At 40.3% G+C, this 21,140-nt stretch overlaps 1 protein-coding gene across 5 annotated transcripts; it reads left to right on the forward strand.

Annotated features, from left to right (window-relative positions):
• The first annotated feature begins 223 nt into the window (after window positions 1–223).
• ACBD4 (acyl-CoA binding domain containing 4) lies at window positions 224–20,387 on the forward strand. 5 transcript variants are annotated; one of them, XM_075177345.1, is made up of 13 exons: window positions 224–483; window positions 3,953–4,028; window positions 4,483–4,583; window positions 5,409–5,522; window positions 6,746–6,866; window positions 7,102–7,186; window positions 9,694–9,814; window positions 10,853–11,011; window positions 12,118–12,245; window positions 16,535–16,619; window positions 16,833–17,026; window positions 17,546–17,596; window positions 18,840–20,387. In XM_075177345.1, exons 4-13 carry the CDS (start codon window positions 5,435–5,437, stop codon window positions 18,945–18,947), a joined length of 1,140 nt encoding a protein of 379 aa, XP_075033446.1. In that variant the 5' UTR covers window positions 224–483; window positions 3,953–4,028; window positions 4,483–4,583; window positions 5,409–5,434; the 3' UTR covers window positions 18,948–20,387. The 5 variants fall into 5 exon arrangements, with proteins under 5 accessions (XP_075033446.1, XP_075033445.1, XP_075033442.1 ...); XM_075177344.1 differs by lacking the exon at window positions 4,483–4,583; XM_075177341.1 differs by lacking the exons at window positions 3,953–4,028; window positions 4,483–4,583 and having other exon boundaries at window positions 224–487.
• The last annotated feature ends 753 nt before the right edge of the window (window positions 20,388–21,140 follow it).

Below are 21,140 nucleotides of genomic sequence, written 5' to 3' on the forward strand. Positions count from 1 at the left end.
CATACATTTTAATTGCTAAGTAACTATTTTAGTTAATTCTTCCCCTTCTTATATGTCAAGTTTTGTACTTCCAAGTGAAAGGTTTACAACCAGCAACTGTCCCTAGGGTGATTTGGAAAGTAGGATACCTATATGAATATCTATCACTCTGTATTGAAGTAGCCACATGTTACTCATCAACAAAATGGCCGATACGTTTAACAGCGTGTCCCTTCTTATCAGCTGCCCTCGCAGCACACGACAGAAGCCCTGCTGTCTCACTATACTATTTGCTGTCTTATTATTGATGATAGAGAATTACCATGACGTCAGCGCAGAATCCACCAACAGAAAGTTTCTCCGCCTTTAACCTTAGGCCTTCATCCACCCAATAATCCCCGGTCTTGCGTGACAGCTGCACCCGGGTTTGTAAGCGGCACAGGCGGACTGAACGTCCCTGGTGCCGGAGGAGGAGGAGCAGCGACCGGCGGGTCCAGGGATTCTGTAGGTAACACCTAGAACCAAATACCGCAGAGATGTGACAGTATGTGAAAGGCAACCTTCAGACATGTTACTCATTACATTAATAAAGACGTGTATTGTTACTAACATACACTTTTACTAACGGGGAATGTGATGACACTACCCGGGGTACTTGGAGAGCTTGTTACCAGCTTAGTGGGGTATATCACTTACTATATAGGCGGGGCAGGGAGGCTATACAAGTCATTACTGCAGACTGGCACTGTGATTTCATATTGTCCTAGCCCCATGGTTCATATATTACATTATTATTATTTTTTTCAGAAGAAATGCAGCCTGAGTACAGCCACATATCCCTGCTTTGTTATTGTGTTATTACACAAATACTTTACAGATCAACGGATGAGCTCATTTATTTATTTATAACATGTTTAATAGTAGCCATATTATAGCTGCCTTATTCAGCTATAAAATAGCATAACTGGCAACTGTCCCAGATTTTGTGACCTTTCCAAATTCTTTAGATGGGCTGACAAAAGAAAAAAAGGTAATTTACTAACAGTGTTCACTAAAATCAAAGCAACCAATAATATATTTGCTTTCATTGCACTAAATAAAAGCTAATGGCAGATTTGTTGCTATGGGTCTGATGCAGGTTTGCACCTTTGAGTAATGTTAACAAAAACTGTATTGTCAACAGAACATCTCAAAAACTTGGGACTGTAAATAGCCTTCCTTGTCTCTGTGTTTATTTTTGATTAATTGCCAAATACTACTTCCTCTTTTACTTATTGTAATCAGTTTTTAGTATCCGTTTTATCTTGTTTGCTTTGCAAATGCAACTTTAATAATGCTGAGTATTCAAAATTCAAACTTATGATCATTTCAATGGTCAGGTCATGTTGGATAGACATGTCCATTTCCTACATAGCAAGGATGGATAATGAATTATTAATTCATGTGCACCGTAACAGAAATTCCAAAATGTATACGTCTGTGATAAGAATAGAGTTGTAACGTAATCAAGTTTCAAAGGTATAGCGCACTTTGTTTTCATAGAGGGTAATAGAATTGTATTATGATTAGTGTTCGAATCGGTTGATAGTCGGCTGGTAAAATTGTGTTCTAATCATGTCCAGTGGTCATGTTGGGTAGATGTAGTGTCATCTGTCTCTATATAGTATAATAAAAGTGTATTATACTCTTATCCAGTGGTTAGGTCATATTGGATAGGTGTAGTGTCCTGTGTCTGTATAGAGAGTAATAGAATTATAATATGATCATATGCAGTTGTCAGATCAGATTGAGTAGATAGTGTCCTAATGTCTTACAGTTTGATTTTCAAGAACAAAGAAGTGAGCCACACTCTGCACAGTTTGTGCGTTAAACTAAAGTGGTCCATAATTGGTTTCACCACTGAAATATGAAGTTAGCCCATCATTAAAATAAAAACAATATCCTTTATGCGTCACAGCCCATTGAGTAGCGTGATATTGCAGCCAAACAGTGAATACCTAACAAGAACGATATTTTAGTATGGCAAAAATATAAAGATTTAATTGTGTGGTATGACATCATCATCATTTATTTATATAGCGCCAACATATTCCGTGGCGCTTTACAATTGGGGACAAACATAGTAAACTAATAAACAAACTGGGTAAAACAGACAAAGAGGTGAGAAGGCCCTGCTCGCAAGCTTACAATCTATGGGAACACAAGAACAGAAGTGTTGTGTACATCAGACCCAATTGCCCCATGACATGCTCCCACATAGCATCGTATTTGCTAGTACCGCCTCAGATGTCATCAAGTAGCCAATATACCACCATATATATAGCTTCAAATATACACGTGCCCTAATAGGCTGCAATGGAAGTGATCTGACTGGACAGCTCCATCCAGTCTGATATTGGCCACACGTGTGTGGATAAATTGAATAATAAGCCTGTAGCTTGACTATATTTAACCAACTATAGTGTCCCTGGATGTTGTTTCAAATGAAGCAAATATGGGATAATTGTCTGTTTTACCATTTACATTATATATTAGTTTCTGTCTGGAGTGGGTAATATGGTAGCAAGTGGGAACAAAAATCATTATAAGATTGTATTTAACTGTTGAAAAATTAGAAAAACGTTATTACCAGCATACAGGGACTATGGGTGTTACCAGGGTCCATTTGAAATATTACATATGAAATACACATGTTGCACTGCTATTATTTGCAAAGCATGATTGTTGTTAATACAAGTATACTAGGTTTGTTTGCTTTCTTCTCAATAAAGTGCATAATTAAACTATTACATTACAATACAACTACAGCCATATCACTGGTTTCTGGCTTTCCTTAGATATCTCCGTGAATGCATACTTCTGCTGTGTCAGCTGAACGTACACACTACTTCAGCAGAGCTAGCTGTTGTAACGTGGGCTGGATTCCTCCGACTGAGAAGGAATTTACTACAGCGTATTGTCATTACTGACAATGCATTTTCTACTGTAGCTTCTGTGTTAAAATTACAATCCTACCACCTTTAGGCACATTGGACATATATTACAGCCTGTAAAAATCCTTTATCCTGCACAAATGTGTTCATTTTTACACTGAGCACATACAGTACATTTCAGAACACTATTCTTCACATACAATTTGTAAATGCTAAAATCTCCCAGTAAGTGCAAAATCAGGACAATATGATCTGCCCAAACTCTACCCATTATCCATAATCATTCTGCCCAACCATTTGCTCAAGGCCATGATCTTTCCGATACACCTTGTCCTTTTTGGGATCTGCAATGTTGAGACTGAAATCCCCATATCTACGAAACAAAAAAAAAACCATACCTTCCAATGTTCCTGATTTGTAAATCCGGATATTTGAGTCCTCTCCCATTATCTGCCCCTAAATTTAAAAGCACCATCTATTTTTGGCAGTGGAAATCTGTACTGTCCCGTCTAAAGTACTGCCCCGTCATATGTTAAAAAGTATTGGCTAATTGTGTATTTGACCAACCTCTCGACTAACCTATTTTCTCCTTCTTATTTGACCCACGCCCTTGTGTTTCAATCTCCCATTGTCCTATAGATTGTAAGCTTGCGAGCAGGGTTCTCTTACCTCTCTGTCTGTATGTATTACCCAGTATTGTCTTATTAATGTTTGTTCCCAATTGTAAAGCACTGCGGAATTTGCTGGCACTATATAAATAAATGATGATGATTTGTGCCTTATGTCCACCCAAAATAATTTTTTAGCGTGCCTACTCTCCACCCTGCACATACCGAACACTCCCACAGTTGAAGTTCTTTAGAATGTCTCGCACCAAAAAAACCAAGATCTGATTTCTTCATTTTTGCACACAATTAGGTACTTTATTGTGTATCCGTATTATGGTTGCAAATTCCAATTTGACCATGATAAGACACAAATATTTGCTTTTCCTATAATGAGTGTCATATTATACTCCTATCCATTTGTGTGCCTTCTAGATAAGAATACAAAAGTAGTTGCATGATTCCAGAAACAGCTTTTGAACTGCTCACATGCATTTGTCCTCTTACACAGGTATAATCCTGTCATATTGATGTCATCGTCAGTGGCTACGTCACATGATCAACTTAGCCTATTTTCCATTTATTTTTTATCGCAGGTTTCCCAATGTTGATTTCCCTCAGTATACTTAATGGACCATCAAAACTTTGGTTTTTGTATACTAGCAAATGCCAACATTTGTGTATTTTTGACATACTCAAACCCTTATAAATCAAAAACTAAATGAGATAAAAGTTTAAATGTATGTTTGAGAGCCTTTCTTAGGCTGGGTACACACTGGAATGTTTTCAGCTGATTATCGGGCCAATCAAAAGATAAACTACCATTCGGCCCAATATCACATTAGTGTGTACACTGCAACAATGAACGATTATCATTCCAAAGAACATCGTATCATTTCATTTGATTCTTAAACCCGACTAAAAATGTTGTTTAATGATGGAATGATGATGTTCCCGTTCTGCAGTGTGTATGCACTCATGACCAGCCGTGTCCATAGATGTCTATGAAGTGTGTCACAATCTTTTCAGTCTATGGTTATGATAGATGAAGAGCACAGATCTGAAGGTAAATCTTGTAAAACGTGTATGGTGTGTACACATGAATCGGCATGCTGATCGGGACTATTATTTTTTCTGTCATTGGTAAAGTCGTTAAAGATGAAGTTTTCTGTAGTATGTACCCAGCATTAAAGTACTAAGTGTGTGCAGATAATAAAAGAAAATGGTAGGGTAATATGCTTTGGATTACTTGACATGGGATGACTCTAAAAACATACTTCACATCGGGCTGGGTGGAAGTGGTGTCCCCACCCCTACTCTGAATCAGTGCCCTCACCCCCGCTGCTTCTTGCCATAATAGGAGGGTATCCTCGGCTCCTCAGACTGGGAGTGTAGCGCTTGGCTGTGACATCATAGCCGTGCACCAGACTCCCAACATAACTCTGACATGTGGGAGCAGCAGCCGTCCGCTTCACATGTAAGAAGCTTCTGGCTGCTTCTCCTTCATGTCAGCAGCCAGCACCCCATATGGGGGTGCTGCGTGGGCATTAAAATCACTGAATGAGTGACAATATGTCACTCATTCAGTCCTATAGGTGGTCCCTAACCATTGGCGTCCTAGGCAACTCACTAGGTTCGCCTAATGGTAGCTCCGGCCTTGCTTGTCATCGTAATGGTATCATTTGGGCTCATCTGTCATCTGCAAACCCAGTTTTGTTCTTGTAGAGAGTGTCATTCTTCCGGTTGTAATTTTACTACAAATCAAAGTTTGTGCAGACAGATCAGAGTTCACCTTTTATCAGGGCAGTGTATGTTCTTGCCACGGCAGTAATTGGCAGTACTTTTGTGCTATACAGAAAGCAAACACAAACTTTCTACCTTGTTGACACAGGGCTTGCAGAGTCGTAATCTGGACATATGGGGACGGATCAGGATGAGAATGAGACGGAATATCGGAGACAGTTTAACGCGGCGGTGTCCGTTATTCAAAGCTTACCTAAAAGTGGTATGTACAAGCCTTTTTAAACCTGGGGGGCTTCAGTGAGTCCTTGAATGATATGATTCTGTGTCTGTTTTTTGATGCGTCAATAATATTTATTTACCTGCCTTTCCATACAAATAAATTAAAGGGAGTATTCTATCCCTACCCCATTATTGTTTGGGAGTATCATATATTTTAATATTAATGACCCTATATCTGCGATCCAGCATTGACTGGTACAGGTGCATGCTGGGTCCTTACTGGAAGCTGCTATTCTTTCAGTGGTTGACCGAATTCCCAGGATTCACTGATTATAATGTGCTATGCTGTGATAGCAGATTGTAATAGGAGCTATACTATAATGTTCTACTACAATATAACATTTTATGATCAACCAGGAGTGTAGGAACCAAATTAAACTGAACAAAACCACTTACAGTCACAATCCATCAACAGTGCAGAACCTGCAGTGGTAGTGGTCATTGCTAGATCATGGTCCTAAGGTAAGTATACTCAAATAGGCACTGTCTAAAGAAGGGCAAGGGGCAAAATTAAAATGTTAACATACTGCATAACTTGCCTTCTACAATATGCTGTAATACAAGGTTGTTGTCTACCCTATCTGTCAACACTGTTTATATCACTGGAAAAGAACCTAAACTGTTTGGATATGGTAATTTCAGAGGAATGTAGTTAAATGCAGGCGCCACTTTCATTTGTATTCCTTATAACATTGCTCCAAGAATATCCAATCTGTGTGCCTTCTAATAAGAATGGAAATTAAATTTCCCAGCCATAAACTTTAGAGTAAATCGGTTGCAAAATACACAACTATTATACATAACCCTGTATTCGCAATGTTCCCCATCTAGGCAGGTTGCTTAAACTTTATTTTACATGTAATTTAGGAAAATTTTGCAAAACATATTAGTATGAAAATCTAGCTTCCAAATGGCCCTTAAAATCACAAGTTAGACAGCCCGCTTTATAACATCGAAACACAACAAATGATTCTAGTGTTCAGTTCATTCTTGAAGACTAGACTAACATTGAGGTAAATAATTGCCATGATTACACTTTTTGTCTCAAAGGTCAGAGTCCCGGACTTTGCCATTCTAAATTCTATACACAATGGAACTATTATTCAAGACTTAATGTAGGTTGTTTTTGAAATAATATTGAATAATTTGACAAGTGTACATTCAATGTAACAGGACCACCAATTATTTTTCTTTGCCTCTCTGCAGGCTCTTATCGGCCATCATATGATGAGATGCTCAGGTTCTACGGTTACTACAAGCAGTCTACAGTAGGACCCTGCAATATTTCCCGCCCTGGTTTCTGGGATCCTGTTGGCAGATACAAGTGGTATTATCACTGCACTTTGATTCATAAATACATTGGTGTCATTTCATTTTAGTTCTGGGTTAGAAATGTCCCACGAAGTATAGTCCTTGCACCAACAGATAAATCTCCACTTTTACTGCTACATTGGGATTTCCATTTCTGACTTTTTTTTAAAGCTGATTCCTTTATAGGCATTGCAGTATTGGACAGTCATTTGATGACAGAAGCTGGGTTTCTTAATTGTTTGTTTTGGCAGGGATGCCTGGAACAAGATGGGTGGAATGAGCCAAGAAGACGCCATGTGCGCTTATATCAAAGAGATGAAGATGGTTGCACAAAAGGTAACTCATATACTTGTTCATTTCATGAAGTTAACTAAAGTGGTACTGAGGGTCAAGTTGCCATAAGCCCCATTGAACCCAAACATTGCCATATTCCTATAATTGTATGTAATGATGTCACAGCATCACAATTGTCAATAATACAATCAAACATACAGTGAGTTAATATACAAAAAAATATTATATTGTACAATGGAAGTACAGAAATGCAGAAACACTGTACAAATGTACACAAGACAAGATGTGCACACATAATTATAATGCATAACAAAGCCACATAATATAATGTTTAAGAAACTTATAAAATAAAGGTTGTTCACAATAGAATAACAGGTTGGTACAATGAGTGAGAAAACGGAACTTGATGTTTCGCAACTAACGTTGTCATAGCAGTGTAACATTAGCGTAGCACCAATGTTATATGTCTGCACTGACTGACTGGTTCTAGGGAACAATTAAACAACTTGCCCAAACTGACAAACATTATGAAATGGAAATAAAAAAAATCAATACATATAATAAGCATGATTGAATATGAACATAAAATGTTCCATCTTAACTTAAATAGCTTAAAGTCTAGTTGCAAATACTGTACTGATCTTGTCATGTAGATGCTTTTTTCATCGCCATGGCAACCAGTGAGTTACTAAGCCTGTTATTCTATTATAAACTGGCTTGATTTGGTATATTTTTTTATAGACATAATATTATGTGATGTTACTTCGTATTGTAATAATCATCATCATTTATTTAAGAAATGCCACAGAGTCAGCAACACACAAACACAAAACACATAGAACAAAATACAAATAAAGATTAGAGAAAGAGAACAAACAGTAGCAGAAGACACATCTTAGACCTTAAGAAACCTTTACAAGAGAACAACGGGATGAGGACAGGAGATGGAAGCTAAAGAGGGCCCTGCTCATGAGTTAACATTCTAGAGGGACAAGGAGTTCCAAAGGTGGGGAGCATCATGGCAGGCAGGAGTGTGTGGTAAAGGTCATTAGCAGAAGCGGAGGTGAGGATAAGCAACTTGAATTGTATTCTGTATTGAATATGGAGCCAATGGAGGGCTTTGCAGAGGCACAATGGAAGAGGAATGTCCGAGAGGAAGATTATACGTGAGGCTGTATTTGGGACAGACTACAGGGGAGGACAGATGCCTCTCAGGCATGCCAGGGAGGAGGAAATTGCAATAATCAATGCACAAGATGACCAAAGCATGGATAATGGTCTTGGTAACATCCAGGGAGAGGAAATGGCAAACCTTGGCAATGTTGTGAATGTTACAAGATGGCGCAAGGGACTGGATCTGGTGAGTGAAGTTGAGGTCTAAGTCAAGGATGACCCCCTAGGCAACGTGCATGGGTAATGGGAGATGGTTACATTATCAACTTTGAGAGAAACTGGAACAGGGCATGTGACATTGGTCGGTGGAAAGATAACCATCTCCGTTTTGGATCCGTTAATCTTTATGTAGCGTTAAGGCATCCAAGTGAAGATAGCAGTTGGACACGTGGGAGAGGAGAGAAAAAGAGAGGTCAGGGGAGGAAATGGGAGTGTCATTGGTATAGAGGTGATACTGGAGGCCGAAGAAGTGAATGAGTTGACCAAGAGAAGGGGTGCAAAGGGAGAAAAGCAGTGGGCCTATAACAATAATGGACACCAACAGTTAGAGGACGAGAAGGAGAGCAAGTGCCTGAGGAAGAGACCCTGAAGGAGCGATCAGAGAGGAGCTAAACCAGGAAAGAATGGTGCAGCGAAGGCCAAGGGAGTAAAGGGTGTCAAGTAGGAGAGGGTGGTCAACTCTGTCAAAAGCAGCAGAGAGGTCAACAAACAATTGACTAGTTGTGTTTTATATGGTGTCATTGGGTAGCACCTTCTATATTTTGCACCCCTATATCTTTGCGTACGGATTTATTTATAAGTGTGCCTTCCTAACGTTCATTATTGTTGTCTGTAACATAACCGAGCTGGAGGTTGGTGGTTCCAATTTTTTTTTTATTCTACCCCCACTTAGGTTAACCTCAGCAAGGGCTGATCCAATGAATGCCTTGCACCACTACCATAGTGTTATTAGGTGTATTTAAGTACCATATGTATTCATTTTTTTTAAATTGGTTAAAGAGGCATGTTGAATATGGAGGGTTCTGGTCTAGAAAAACCTGGAGCCAACCCCAGATTGTTAACAAAACCACAGATTATTTTCTCACCCAAGTCAATGTTTAAGCAAGTTTGAAGAGGTTGGGGCTAGACTATCATGTAGCCAATCCGAGCATCTAAACATTAACAGCACAGAGAAATGTTGTGAGGATCCTCACACGTACCTCTATATGAAACAAAGTTCATACATCATATTATTACTGTTAACAGAACACTTACCACATCCACCATATTTTCATATATATATTTGTTAGATACAAAAACATGTGTTACCTGATTTGCCTGTCAGCTCAAAAATGTGTTCTATAATGTTGAACTGCATGAAATGTGTCTCATTTTAGATTATCAACACCGTTCCTCTAGAAGACACTTCACCCGAGATGTTTGAGCCATTCCGTCCCCTATATGAAATGATCCCCGACATGCCACGTCCTCCAGATTTCTTTTTCAAGATTAGCACTGGTGGGTGGAGCCTATCCATGCACTCCAGAACCTTGTACATTTATATTTTATCTGTATCTAAAAAGACTGTCATATTTGGAATAAAATAGGGAGCATTAAGGCATGGACTATTAACAGACTATCACCAGAGATGGTGCACACTGATATGTATAGAAGATGATTACTGCTAAGTTTAAAGAGCTGGTAGAGAAGTTACTATATAGCATGGTCTAAGTTATCTCTAATCTTATCACTAGCAGTATGCTAACAGTAAAATAACATTGCACAATAACATATTTTAGTATTAGAATACTGTTAATACTATAAATAAAGTTGGCCATATATGCTGCATTATTGACCGCTAAATTGCAGCATGTTTGGCCCCAAAACGACCCTGATGTCCAGCAATAATCTGATCATAATAGAATGGATTATTATCGAACATGTTGGTGAGTTCGGCCAAATACTGTCCTGTCTGAGTAGTTATCTTCTAACCATACTAGCAGTCCCCAAGTGAAGATGGAAGTGGTTAAGTCGCTCAGTCTGGCCTCCAGGTGGTCAGAAGTCGCTCAATTTCAACACCTACATGCGTGGCCAAATTGGTCCTTTATCTGGCAGGACCTGTGTATGTGGCTGACTTTATGACTCGGCAGCTGGAACTGCAAGTCCCAGTATGTCCTGTCATCTTGTGTGGTTCTAGAAGAGCTGGAGCGACAGAGATTGCATGCTGAATATTATCATTAGGCTGAGATTCAGCCAATGGATTAATTGCAATGTACTAATACAAAACACCACATCTGCAGTAAATTATTGCTTAAAGCCCTTCAGAAAATCGGTTGGTGATCCCATACGATCCCATTTTATTATATAGGACAGTGGGTGATCATTTTAGTTTACAATTAAAACTGCACCTTGATGGAAACATTGTTTCTCAAACTACTTTTCTTTCTGAGATAAGACCTCTAGAGAATTCATCTCCACATTCCATGCAGCTTAGAGACCAGCTCATACTGCAACCAGGGAGATAATAATTAGAATTCAAGTGTTTTCATGTTACAGAGAAGGAGACCTCTGAGGATATAAAAGAACAGGAGGCGAATGAGGGGATCCAAGACCAAATATCGAGAGATGATCACCATTATGCACAGTCAGCAGACAACTCTCATATAGGTGCCCACTCAGGACAGGAGGAGTCGGAGCAGCGGAGAAGGCCTGTAGGTCTGTATGTAATCTAATCCGAACTTTACAACAAGTTTAGTCTTTTAGAGGGGAATCCAATTGGAAGTGATGTGCCGCTGGATATAACTGTAATGTCCAGCTATGCACATTACTGCCAGTAAGAAATCTCCGCTCATTTTCCTGTGCTCTTCTATGGGATGCGAATAAAAATGAGCGGCGATACATCGCCACAGAGTGCCTTCGCTGACCGTTCTGGAGGCACTACGTGGCTCATCGCTTCCAATTGAATTTCCCCTTTAAGAGTCCTAATAAGGTCAGATTTCATTTTATTCCAACTGTTGTCTGTTTTAGACATTGGTGTCTCATTTTATATCCATGCTAAAGATGGTGCAGATTGTCCATTTGCTGGATAGTAGAGCATTCTGGGAGTTGTTGCGAGCCACAGGATGCCAAAGCTTATGCTGTCCACAGATGCAGCTATCTGGCTATTCAGCATAACCTGCAAACAACCACATAAATGAGCAAGTTGACTACATATGTGAATGGCCAAATTATGCTGATCCGGTTGTTTGGATGTTCTGCTATACAGACAGATTATAGTGCAGGTCATTCTGCTTCCTACACTGCTGAGTTAAACAATGAACCCACACAAACAGCAGTAATTTTTTCACCCGGTTTCCCACTGATATAAATCGGATTGGATGTATTCTGATCATATATTAATAGATTATGATGAGTCCACAAACTGTACAGTAATTAATCTTTTTGGCTGAATGTGACCAAATTGACCAACAAAACCTTTACTGTGCTTTAGCAGCTTTGTACTTTGCATAGTTTTAAGATGGCAACAGATGGACTGAATCTAGGGGGTCAAAGTAGACAAATCCAGCTGTTCATGCTCGGGCCGAATGGGTGGATTTCTTACAGTTTACACTGAGGCCTGATGCTCAGGCTGATAGCAGCCATGTTCTGACAGCATGTTCCAACTTGCCCAGTGATTAGCCAATTGTGTTGCCTTGTATAATTAACGAGCATTGAGCTGACTTTCTGCACTCTCTGCATTATTGAGCCTTTATCACAACGTTTATGGGAGCTTTAGCATCATTCTAGGTGCCTATCGTCCACAATGAACTATGGTTATTTAGGTGCTTCCATTGTTGCCGTTACATGTCCAGGTGAAACTACACACCCAGCACAAGTTGAGAGGAGACTCCAGAGCTTGGGATCTGAAAAACATTTCCCCGATAGTCTGGACCAACTGGAGCCTGAGGAGGTGAGATGATGTTGTGTTAAAAAAATATTTCTCTTTCATCCTATCTGGGGGACACTGCTACCAAGGGTTGTATGAGGGGAGCGTGGAGTTGGCACTTAGCTAGTTAACTTGTTTAATGTATCAATGCTGACAGACCCCTCCCCTCTGTAACCCCCTGTAGCTCCTCAGTTTAGATGAAGTGCCCAAGGGAGTTGGGCTTACTTTTTGTGCTAGATAGTTGTTGTTTTTTTAAACTTTCATTTTCTTTTTTTATTACTTTATTTTTTTAAGGAAAGTATTTTTACTATTACAATTATTGTGTGCTCTAGAGATAGAGAGCACACGCCTATTAGGCAGCGACACTACTCGGTCTTGTGAGAGCCGGACGGCTCTCACTGACAGCACTGGCAGTATTCAACAGTGCTGACAGGCGGCTTAGTGAAGCCGCTGTCACACTGACAGCCTCCCAACATACCGGCGCTGCCTTTACAGGCATAGAGCGCAAGTGCTCAGAGCGATGGCAGGTGTCATCTTGATTTTTATACTTACGATAAATCCGTTTCTCTGATTCCACCTGGGGGACACTGCGTTCCTGCCCTTCTACTCTTCTGTATGTTCTTTGTTGCTTGGCCTATCTTCCTTGGGGCTTTATAATTAAACTTGCCGCTGCCTAATAGGCGTGTGCTCTCTATCTCTAGAGCACACAATAATTGTAATAGTAAAAATACTTTCCTTAAAAAATAAAGTAATAAAAAAGAAAATTAAAGTTTTTTAAAAAAACAACTATCTAGCACAAAAAGTAAGCCCAACTCCCTTGGGCACTTAATCTAAACTGAGGAGCTACAGGGGGTTGTAGAGGGGAGGGGACCAGGGCCGGACTGGCCATCGGGCACTTCTGGGAAATGCCAGAAGGGCCGATGGCACCGTGGGCCGGTCCGGCTACCTGCGATCACCACTTCAATAATTAAAAAAATAAATAAAAAATTCTACTTGCGGTGGAGCCGTCATGACGTCACACGTCATGACGGCTCTGTGGGCCGGCCCGCGCTTCAGGTTTGCGGCCGCGCGATGCAACGTCAGAACTTGTATCAGAGGGCGCACAGATTCCCGGGGGCTGCAGAGGCTGCTGAGGTAAGTGTATTTTTTTCTTCACAGGGAAAATGGGTGCAAGGAGGGGGAAGAGGACCCGATAATGTCTGCACGGGGGGAAGGAAGAGGACCCGATAATGTATGAAGGGGGGGGGGGGGAGAGGACCCGATAATGTATGAAGGGGTGGCGGATGAGGACCCGATAATGTATGAAGGGGGGGGGGGGGAAGAGGACCCGATAATGTATGAAGGGGGGGGGGGGGGGAAGAGGACCCGATAATGTATGAAGGGGGGGGGGGAAGAGGACCCGATAATGTATGAAGGGGGGGGGGGGGAAGAGGACCCGATAATGTATGAAGGGGGGGGGGGGGGAAGAGGACCCGATAATGTATGAAGGGGGGGGGAAGAGGACCCGATAATGTATGAAGGGGGGGGGAAGAGGACCCGATAATGTATGAAGGGAAGGGGGGGGGAAGAGGACCCGATAATGTATGAAGGGGAGGGGGGGAAAGAGGACCCGATAATGTATGAAGGGGGGGGGAAGTGGACCCGATAATGTATGAAGGGGGGGGGAAGAGGACCCGATAATGTATGAAGGGGGATGGGAGAGGGCCCAATAATGTATGAAGGGGGGATGGGAGAGGGCCCAATAATGTATGAAGGGGGGGGGAGAGGGCCCAATAATGTATGAAGGGGGGGGGGAGAGGGCCCAATAATGTATGAAGGGAGGGGGAGAGGACCCAAAAATGTATGAAGGGGGGGGGGGGGAGAGGACCCAATAATGTATGAAGGGGGGGGGGGGGTGGAGAGGACCCAATAATGTATGAAGGGGGGGGAGAGGACCCGATAATGTGTAAAGAGGGGGGGGAGAGACCCGATAATGTGTGAAGGGGGGGGGGAGTGGGGCTGAAAATGTCTGCAGGGGTGGGGGAGAGTGGGGCTGAAAATGCCTACAGGGTTAATGAAATGTCTGCAGGGGTAGGGGGGGGGGGGAGTAGGGCTGAAAATGCCTACAGGATTAATGAAATGTCTGCAGGGGTGGGGGGCTGAAAATGCCTACAGGGTTAATGAAATGTCTTGGGTGGTATTTAAAAAATATAGCAGTTTTGGAGGACATGATATCTTTTTACCAGTGAGATGGGGCTGGTAGAGGTTAATATTTTATTGACCACAAATGTTCAGATATTACTTATATATGCCTGTACAATGGGGTAGTGTTATCTGGCCATAATGGAGTGGGGTTTTTTTTAATTAAAGAGCCTAATCATTCTGGATTTGTTAACATTTTGTAATATAATACATTTTTTGCATTTTCGGTACAGGACTCCAAATTTCCCAAAGCCAGCGAGAAGACAACAAAGCGGCAAGAGAGAAGAGCAAGAACAGGTAAGAGTCAACGGCGCAATCAATCTAAATTGAATGCTGGAAAATATTTCCAAATATTTATATTTAGGAGTATTCCTATACATTGGGGGGGAGGCGCTGTTGGTGTATTTGACTACGGTGACCGGAACCCTTAATCAGGCCCTGGGTTTACTGCAGTCGTTTTATGTTGTCTCACGCAGTCAGAACAGTACGCTTTTGTAAATGAAGCAAACTGCTTGGTACTTGTTAATCTGTGACTGTGCTCAAAACATTATCAGAATAGGTTTGGTTAGTTTGTTTCCAACTACATGTATATGACAGTTCTTTCGATTGTTTTTCAAATGTGTTACCCATTTATGCTGAGGATGGTTATTTTTTCTTTTTACTTTTCTTGTGTCCCATTGATGTGTCCGTATTAATCTCTGCAATGAAATTTCTTTTTATTATCCGTTATTTTATGATTTTGTTGTGACTGTGTATTCATTAATAATATTAAATGATTTTAATGTTTTGTACGTATCCCTGAATGTCTAATTGGCCATCTGTATGTATATGTTTTTTTTTATAATCTATTATGTTTTTTATTAATCATCACATCCAATTATCTCTCACCTACCTCCTCTATCCCCCTTAATTTATATACTGTGTTATTTAAAATGAATAGAAAAGACGTATATCTAGTTACTGTAGTAAAAAAAAAAATTTTTCTCTGACATTTTGCTGTAGATGGAAATACTTTTAATGCGGCCGTGTGGGTTCAAATGATCATTCAATATTTTCTTTTTTAGATATATGTTAGAGTTTTATTTCATGTAGAGTGATTCATGAAAATTCTGCCATTACTATTTAATCAAGGGAAAAGGGTTCCTGTTATCTATATGTGTGTAAGTATTCTGTTGTTGCTATTTTTTGGGAGAGTTGAAAAAAGCAAAACATTGGTTTCCTACAGTGGCGCCTGTATAATTGGTGGCATTGCTGTAGTATGGGGTGGGGTGGTGGTGGCAATGTTGTAGTGTGTTTGGGGCTTAGTATTGTTAATATGTAGGAGAGGGTATTGCTGTAATGTGGGGTTGATGCTGGTTGCTGTAATGTGGGGGGTGTTGCTGTAATGTGGGGGGTGTTGCTGGTTGCTGTAATGTGGGGGTGATTCCGGTTGCTGTAATGTGGGGGTGATTCCGGTTGCTGTAATGTGGGGTGTGATGCGGGTTGCTGTAATGTGGGGGGTGATTGATGTAGTATGAGTGTGTGTGTGGGGTTATTTATTGCTGTAATTTGGGTACTAATAATGTATTGTCATGTTATTTATTGATATAATTGGGGTGCTAACAATGTAATGTTGAGGGTCATTAGGAGAAATAAATACACCCCACACATACACACACACTCATACTACATCATAGTGTACAGCACCAGCAAAGCGCACTGCGCCAGCATCAGTGTGCAACAATATAGTGCATGAAGCCCACAACACGTGGGCCTGTGTGCTTTAAATGCCAGGGCTGATTTTTAGTCCCAGTCCGGCCCTGGAGGGGACTGTCAGGATTGATACATTAAACAAGTTAACTAGCTAAGTGCCATCTCCACACTCCCCTCATACAACCCATGGTAGCAGTGTCCCCCAGATGGAATCAGAGAAATGGATTTATTGTAAGTATAAAAATCCTCTTTTTACTGGTATACAGCCTGCGAGGTGTAGTTATAATATATTTGTAGCCCTCATTATGTAACTACCAGGACCGTGCAGTCTTATGTGTTGGTAACTGTCACTCCTACCAGTGTAAGTGGATTACACCATGTCACCATTTCTTGCAGAATTGTGAAGATAAGGTTCTAAGACATATCCTCACTTGTTTCAGGTATCTGCTGTGACCCACAAAAATCCAAAGGCTAAGATCAGAAGGCAAAGTGCAAAAAGGCTAAAGGATAATGTCATTGTGACAGGTATAGACTAAGCCATGTCCTCTTTGTGCCATAAAACATTGTGACTGTCCAAAGAAACAATTAACGGTGTAGGAAAGGAGGAACGGAGACCAAAATAGGCATGGTCCCTCAAAAAGCAGGACCCTTGGGCAAAATGGGAGTATCAGGTAGGTATGAAGAATGGTGTGTACATGGCTTCATGGTTGACAATAAGTGTGTCTTTATTTTATTTAGTGCCACACTCAACTAGTGATGTCTGGCTGAGGAATGGAGAAAACGGCTCAGACATGTCCACTGGGTTGCAAACCAAGTGCAGAAGTAGTTCGGCACCCCACCTGAGCCCTCAGATTACAGCCACAGTGGAGGCTCTACAGGCATCAATTCAGGGGCTCTGTCAGCGGCTAGAAAGCCTGGAGAGAGTTTTGCAGGTTACAACCATCTACTGACCATAGCTTACAGTAATGATCACACAATGGTTACATACAAATGCATGTAAATGCTCATCCTGGTGAGCTACAAAGTTTTGTCATAACAATGATTACAATGTTAAATTATTATTAATATTACTAGGTTAAAGCTTCTTTCTGGCAGAGAATGCTTGTGGTTGTAGATCAGGAGAGTCAAAGGTCCTAGGTCATATTGGCTAAAAAGTAGTGGCTAATGAGTTACATTTCAGAAGTGTCGGATAAAATACTCTTTTTTTTTTTTTTTTTTTTATGTGAGTATCATCAGAGGTAGACTGGCAGGGCATACTGAGACTTGTAGTTCCATGACAACTAACGTACCTGAACTTAGATCCTTTTAGTGCCCTGTTTTTACAGAACTTTTCCTCCAATGCTTCTTTCAGTTATGTAATAATTACAGGGCAGTTTTGTTTAGATAAACTTTATGATTATGATTGTCAATAAGCATTTGTATTACAACAAAAAACCTTTCTTCTCTCATAGGATGCGCATCAGCATATAGATGGGCAAACGCATAGATCACACAAAATGCCGGTATGACGATCTTCTGAGAGTGTGTATGAATCAAGATGGTGTGAGAAAGTGCTATTGGCAAAACTATTTATTTAAAAAAAACTTGTCATCGGGGAGGATAGGCATTTTATTATATAGTTCATTGTATAATAGACGCACAGTCTGTAATATAGATTGCTTTCTATGACAAGTGTTTGTCTCCATTTCCTAGTTAACCTTTATTCTGTGCATTCCTGTCTCATCTTACTCTATGGGGCAAATTCAGTTAAGCGTTAAGTCCCATTGGAGCTTTGCGTTATGTGCTCCTGCGTGTGTTTCTGAGTATTATGGTACATAAAACATTGCTTATTTCTGCTTGCAGATGCAAGCAAAAATAAGCAATGTTTGAGTGTCCTAACATCCTGCAGAGTCTCGGATCCTTCAGGTTAATTGAATCTGTCCCTATATGCCACAGCTCCCTACCTCCCCATCTTACCAGTGCTCATGAGACAAGTGAGATGTATGGGAGAAGCCTGCTCTGGAGAATGCATAGTGAAGAGAAAAGCTGTTCTAGAAAGCTGAGCATCACTGTAGTCATTGGTGAACATTTATAAATTGTGCCAAAATAAAAATCAAACAAAATGTGATCTAAGCGAAATACTTAAGAATACTATATCTTATGGTTTGTCTGAAAACTGCTTAACCACATTTCTGCAATGTTTTAAACAGCTTTTCAACTTATATTTTCTTAACACTAGTACTTCTACGGGATGGGGGTCCCTCTTGTGGGACCTTGGCTATTTGCTCACTTCAGCAGGGTCCTGATAGCTACGGTTAATGAGGATGCCTGCTGGCCAGCCTTCGAAAAGATACCTGAGCGCCGTAGAAGGGAGGGATCTGTGGAACAGTTAAAAATTATAGTAGATTTCCTGATCGGAAGAGCACTGAAGTCCTCAAATCAAAAGCCAGCTTTTCTAGCAATGTGACTGATCCTCTGGTGCTCAGATCATTCATGGAGCTGACCAGCAAAAGTTCCCGCCAATTGTAATTACCATAACCCGCCACTGTAGTGCTAGTGTGGGTACAGGGGGATTTTAATACACATGCGTTAGTAAGGTGGAAAATCCCAGCTTGCTTTTTTCAAAGCATTACTTTAGAATAGATGTTTGGTGCAATTTGAATTGCTAATTATTAGTATTTTGCAGAATTTTATCATTTATTTTTTTTCATATGCCCAAAGTATATCTAGTATCTAAACTTATTTATTTATTGACTTCTTTCGTAGAAATCCCAACACCCTGTGAATTCCCAGTCTCAGACTCTACTTTTCATACTGGTCTGGCCATTCATTGTACACTGGCTCCTGCAACGATTTTTCAGGAGGAAAAGATGACCTGTCTACCTGGCCCCTGTTGTCTCTGTCTACAGAAACTCTCCAGCTAAATCTGTTGTGAAAAGAATGAAATCAACACATATGGGGAAGGGTGGCTGCTTTCTGATGGAGACAGCTTGGGGCTCAGCGACTGGTAAATGAGAAACTACCATCAAATCTTAAATAAGCCTAGTAGTGAATAAGTTAATGGTCTTACTTTACTGTTGTGTTCTTGATTTTCAAATCATATATCACATTTGTTTCTTTATCTTGTTTGAATAATCTCCTCTACCGTGTCTGCAAATGCTACAGCCGCTAAGAGGTGGCTTGCAATATATCTGATAAATGACCTTTTCCTCTAAGGGAAAGCAAGCACAAAGGCAATAGAAACACAGAGTGACAAGAAAGCCAGTATACAGTGACTGAAAGAGATCACCCAGAATGCACAGGGATCAGGAGAACAAGCTTAGAGCCATTCAGGGCAGGATAGTGAGCTCAGATATGGTCAGGGCATGAAAGCGAGCTCAGAGCCAGTCAGGACAGGAGAGAAATTACATCAAATTATCCAAATATACCACATTAAATGGCATATTTTATGACTTTTCTTAATAATAGTGCAAAATAAATCAATATAGGTTATGTAATGAAGAGATGTGCTAATTGCATTGTGGCATGATCACTCTGCTCAAGTTTTACCCTTTCAGCTATGCTTCTGCCATACACACAGAAAAAAATTGCATGTGCTAAACAATATTAGGTGTCATTTATTGACTTTTGAAGGACTGGTTAATGTCAGACCAGATTATTATTACTGAAGATTGTAACAATCCGTTTTCCTTTTAAAGAGATGAATGCATATATTCTTGTGATTTATGTTTAAAGCACAAGACATATTCTAGGTGAATGTGTAATTATTCTTCTTTTGTGCACTGTAAATTTAAAGAACACCTTTCATTTCCACACAGTAGATGCAGCCTTTTTGTGTCAATATGTATGAACATGTATCAATTCATTAGGCGCCTGTGACCTCACTGAGAATGCAGCCTATCAATTCACTAGGAGCCAGTGATGTCACTGTGGATGCAGTCTATTTGGTCTCTGAGACTGTCCCAGTGACGTCACTGGTTCTTAACGAAATGATACATTTTTGATCACTCCACAATTTGATTGTATACACTGTACTATCTCTATATAGAGAACTTTTTTATTTTCAAATCTAGGATTCTACGTTACTAATTGGTCTTAGGTTCCAATCACACACTCAGGATTACTAATAAGTCTTTTGTTCCATTATGTCGAGATCCTCAAGAAGATATAATCCATTCCATAAAGTGACCTAGTTACTGATTGGTTTGTATTACGAAGATCAATATTAGGAAATAAAAGAATATGTATATGTTGTTAAATAATGTATAGATAATCATATACGCTAACAATTAAATCCACAGTGATTTATCCGAATGTCATTTCCTTTATTACCTTGTTTTGTTTTTTAAATTCAGGATTTCACTTTATAAAACTATGGTAGGTAACAGGCGTTCCAGGGCCCTAAAGTGGCCCTCCGAGTCATGTGCCCCGCTTGAAACAGACAACGAGCAATGAAGGGACAAGTAATAAGTGATTCTGATATCACAGAGACCATAGTCCAGATGTAGAGTCTCTACGTAACATGTTATTCAGTGACTGGATGACGAGGTCTTCACACATGTTTGTCTAGCTAGCCGTATATTAACCAACTGTCTGGGTTACGTGAGCTTTTCATGCTGCTGCTCTGATCTCAGAAATTGTCTCAATGATTCTCTGTACGTTGAAGTACAGGCCCCTTGTGTGTCTAAGCACCACTTATAGGAGAGACACTAGTAGCCTAAAATGACTGATAACAGGAGACAATACTTAACTTATTTCTATGAATTTCTATGAATGTAAATTGCTATGGAGGCTGTTTGTTGCAATTTTTTTGATAATCCTTTAACAACGAATACACTTGGCTTACAAGATATAAAGACCACAAATTGATGACACTCACAATAATATTGGATGAAGACAAACAAATAGTGGGGACATTATGAGATGTATTTCACAGATAACTGTGAAGGAAATTTGTTGTTGCCCATAGCAACCATCAGATGTTTGATTTCCTTTTCTATAGCAACCATGGGCAACCGGATAGACTTCAGGGGCCCTCTAACCTACAAAAGGGACACACATTACCCT

Source organism: Mixophyes fleayi, chromosome 6 (assembly GCF_038048845.1).
Source record: "Mixophyes fleayi isolate aMixFle1 chromosome 6, aMixFle1.hap1, whole genome shotgun sequence".
NCBI classification, from domain to species: Eukaryota; Metazoa; Chordata; class Amphibia; order Anura; family Limnodynastidae; genus Mixophyes; species Mixophyes fleayi.